Source organism: Eurypyga helias, unplaced genomic scaffold (assembly GCF_000690775.1).
Source record: "Eurypyga helias isolate BGI_N326 unplaced genomic scaffold, ASM69077v1 scaffold15774, whole genome shotgun sequence".
Lineage (NCBI taxonomy): Eukaryota > Metazoa > Chordata > Aves > Eurypygiformes > Eurypygidae > Eurypyga > Eurypyga helias.
Window position 1 is genome coordinate 16,052 of NW_010244458.1, and position 4,010 is coordinate 20,061.

A 4,010-nucleotide genomic window follows, 5' to 3' on the forward strand; every position below is an offset into this window, starting at 1 on the left:
TTTTTAACTCCCATGAATCTCCTTCGAGCCACCGGAGAATCTATAAACACTATAAACATGAATACTGTATAGTCTACTAAGAAAATAGATATTTGTGTGTGTATTAAATATTCAGATTCATGCAACAAATACCCATGCAGCTGTACTGTATTACTGGTTAAATTTCACTGCAGTATAAATATATTATAGGCCACAGCATAGTTGCTCCAGTTTTATATATAGATATATAAAAAAAACCAAGATGCTTTTTCCAACTCATTTTCAATGTGTCAGTGGAGGTGTCTTTGGTGATCCTGGAAATATTGGTGATGGAAGTATCATCTAAATAAATAAATAAAATCCAAGCGCTTGATTTATTTACTCATCCCTCCCGATGCCTAGCATAGAAAATTTAAGACTTAATAAATAATGTGCCGTCATACTAATTATCCCTCCCCTGGGCCTCACACTGGCATACTGCAGTGGCTGAAACTATTGCAGCATGCAGCATTTTCAGTTATGAAACATGAGCCTGGGTGATGCGTTCGCACTTGGCATTCCCGGGGCGGAAACCCGAGCTTTCAAGCAATTCGGACACACGACTGTATCTTTCCTTCATTAAGCTCTGCCTGACCTTTCCCAGCCGTTCCCCATGCCTGGAAGCTGGCTGTCACCCAGCTCCACGGGACAGCGACAGGCATCGTGGTACCCTGGGACGGCCTGGAGCTGCCCCCCTGCATCCCCATCCCGTTGCTCGAAATGCCCAACCGCTCCTTATCTTTGGAAACCCTGGGATGGGAGAAGGGAAACAAAATGTTGTGGGATTTTTTTTTTTCTTTTGCACAAATGCTTATTCAGTGTGGAAATCAAAGGTTAAAAGTCACTTACACAGCTATTGCTTCCCATGCAGAACCAAATATACACCGTAGAAAATACTGTATTAACTACAATGCAGAGCAGCACTCAATATCTGCAATTGTTCCACTTCAGCTTTAAATACGTGACTAGATTTTAGCGACTAGACATCGGTTAGCATTTTGGTGATATTCACATAGTTTGTGTTAGCTAGGGTGCAATTGGCTGTCTTCAAGTTCTCCTCCCTAAAATCCTCGTTGCTATTGTTTACGCCTTCCTGAATCTCCATATAATCAGACTTACTAATAGTTGAGGCACTTCTGCTTTTCTTTAGGTCAGGGGAAGAGGGGATCTTTGGGCAGCTGGTTACTTGCAAATATTGAGCCTGCTCCTCTCCCTCCGTCTCCCGGTGGTAGAAGTAATTGAAGTTAGACACTATGACGGGCACTGGTAAGGCAATCGTTAATACGCCAGCGATGGCACACAAGGAACCCACTATTTTCCCCCCGATGGTCGTGGGGACCATGTCCCCGTAGCCAACAGTCGTCATGGAAACCACGGCCCACCAGAAGGCATCGGGGATGCTCGGGAACTGGGACTCACTCTCGTCAGCCTCGGCAAAGTAGACGGCGCTGGAGAAGAGGATGACGCCGATGAAGAGGAAAAATATCAAGAGGCCCAGCTCCCGCATGCTGGCCTTCAGAGTCTGCCCCAGGATCTGCAGCCCCTTGGAGTGTCGGGAGAGCTTGAAGATCCTGAAGACCCGCACCAAGCGGATGACTCGAAGGATGGCCAAGGACATGGCTTGCTGGCCTTGCTGACCATCCTCTGGCTTCTCGGCCAGCTCCGTCCCTAAGGTGATGAAATAGGGAATGATGGCTACGATGTCTATAATGTTCATGATGTTGGTAAAAAACCCAGCCTTGCTGGGGCAGGCGAAAAACCTCACCAAGAACTCGAAGGAGAACCAGATGATGCAAAGTGTCTCCACGATGAAGAAAGGGTCTGTGAAAGAGGTGGACTGCTGGTACCCCATGCTGCTGTTGGAGTAGGGGGGATGGCTCGGCCCACTGCCGTGCATGTCTTCATTCTCATCCCGAAAAATGGGCAATGTTTCCAGGCAAAAGCTGACGATGGAGATTAAAATCACCATGACGGAGACAATAGCTATAATCCTGGCAGGGCCTGAGCTCTCGGGGTACTCAAAGAGCAACCACACTTGTCTCTGGAACTCATTCTCAGGCAACGGTCTTTCCTCTTCTTTGATGTAGCCTTCGTCCTCCCGAAACATCTCCATCGCTTCTTCCCCCAGTTCATAGAAACGAATCTCTTCCGAGAAGATATCTAAGGGCACGTTAACCGGCCTCCGCAACCTCCCACCAGACTGGTAATAGTACAAAATCGCATCGAAGCTGGGTCTGTTCCGGTCAAAGAAATACTCGTTCCGAAGCGGGTCAAAATATCTCATTCTCTTTTTAGGATCCCCTAGTAAGGTCTCTGGGAACTGGGCTAGTGTCTTGAGCTGTGTCTCAAAGCGCAGACCCGAAATATTAATGACCACCCTCTCGCAGCATTCATGGTCGGTCTCAGGGTTATACGTGTCCTGCGGGTGACCGGGAAGAGCTGCAGCTTCGTCTGCAGGATCTCCAGTAGCAACTGTCATATTGGGGTTTAAAAGAAATCCTTATGCTAAACTCTTCCCAGTGCCCGGTGGTGGGATCAGATTCAAGACAGGGCTACTATCCTGCAGAAGGACAGGTACGTAGGTTTGGAAGTGTCTCATGAAAAGGCGAAGGGATGATAAAATAAAAGAGAAAATAACAAATTAAAAAAAAAAAAAAGGAAAGCAAATTGCCCCTGCTGAGAAAGAGAGAGATGAAATAAAATTGGGGGGAGGAGAGCAGCTCCCTTCACTAGCATGCCTATCCCTTCCTCGGGGGGGTTAAGTTGCCTTCTTTGGGACAGAGTTCCAAAACTCCCATCTAATCCCATTAGGTGGAAGACAGAAAACACCTGAGGAACCGTCACTTATTCAAAACCAGCGTGGTAAAAAACTGCCATTGCCATACCAGAACTTTATTTGGCTAAAAATAAAAATTCCAATTAAAAAAAAGCCCAGTAGAGGGGAAGGGAAGAGAAAGGAAGGAAGAAAAATAACCCCATCCAGCCCTAAACTGGCGAGGGGACCCTGCAGGGTGCCGGGGAGAGGCAGCCCAGGCTCAGCTCATATCGGCATGCAGCTAAGGGTTAACATTTAACCGTGCAAACTCAGGCAATCGACCCTCTAGGAAAGCTCTAACTCCGGTTTTAATAAGTTTGACACCTTCCCGGTCCTCCTGCCCTGGCCCTAAAGCGCGGAGGCAACATGCTGCCCTCCCTGCCTGCAGCCGCCGATGGACGCTGCCCCGCGGACCACTGCAGTCCCCCTCCTCGACCGCTGGTGTCCCGGCTCCTGTCATCCTCTGCAAACCACCATGGCACACAGAAAACAAATCACATTACCTGGAGAAGCCAAATCTTAGTGTCTCTTAGTAACACCGATTATCTGACCCTGGGGAAATCCTAGAGAGAAATACAGGCTTCCAAGATCCCCATAATTTCCTCTCTCTTCAAAGTTAAAAATAATGGTGAGTCATCGTAGAAAAAGGAGAAGGGACATAAAAGGGGTGAGATTCCCAGATGGTGGAAGTCAGGTCTTGTAATGGTTTGGACTGGAGAGAGAGAGAGAAAGAGAGACAGAGAGACAGAGAGACAGAGTCTTCTCGGTAGCTGTTGCAGATCTGCACTTCAGGGCAGGCGAGCGTCTGTCTGATGCCTTCGGTACGGTGAAAAGCTGCTAAGCTCAGCAAAACCCGATGTCCCCAGTGTCCTCGGGAGGTGTGGCATCGCCTGGAAAAAACACCGAGAAGGTAGCAAGCTGCTGGGGGCTCAAAAGGAGCATCTGCAAGGCCCCCGTCGCTCCCGACACCCCCTTTTTGCCTCCCCGCGAGCTGTATCCCCGCTGCCTGGCCAACCTGCACTGCAACACGAGAGGAGGGTGAGAGCGCGCTAGCGGCAAGGCGGAAAAATCCAGAGCCCCATCTCCCTCCGCTCTCGCTCCACGCCACGGCGTGCAGCAGGGCCGGCTGCCCGTGGGGGCCGGTGCCAGGCAGAGGGGAGGTTGGGGGAACGACGCA

General features: G+C 49.3%; 1 protein-coding gene across 1 annotated transcript; it reads right to left on the reverse strand.

The window, feature by feature from the left end:
• Positions 1 to 451: 451 nt before the first annotated feature.
• KCNA2 (potassium voltage-gated channel, shaker-related subfamily, member 2) lies at positions 452 to 2,543 on the reverse strand. The gene has a single exon (XM_010149767.1). It carries the CDS (start codon positions 2,495 to 2,497, stop codon positions 998 to 1,000), a length of 1,500 nt encoding a protein of 499 aa, XP_010148069.1. The 5' UTR covers positions 2,498 to 2,543; the 3' UTR covers positions 452 to 997.
• Between the last annotated feature and the right edge of the window lie 1,467 nt (positions 2,544 to 4,010).

Coding starts and splice junctions, on each gene's coding strand:
- KCNA2 (XM_010149767.1), bottom strand. CDS start 2,497: ATGACAGTTGCTACTGGAGATCCTGCAGACGAAGCTGCAGCTCTTCCC.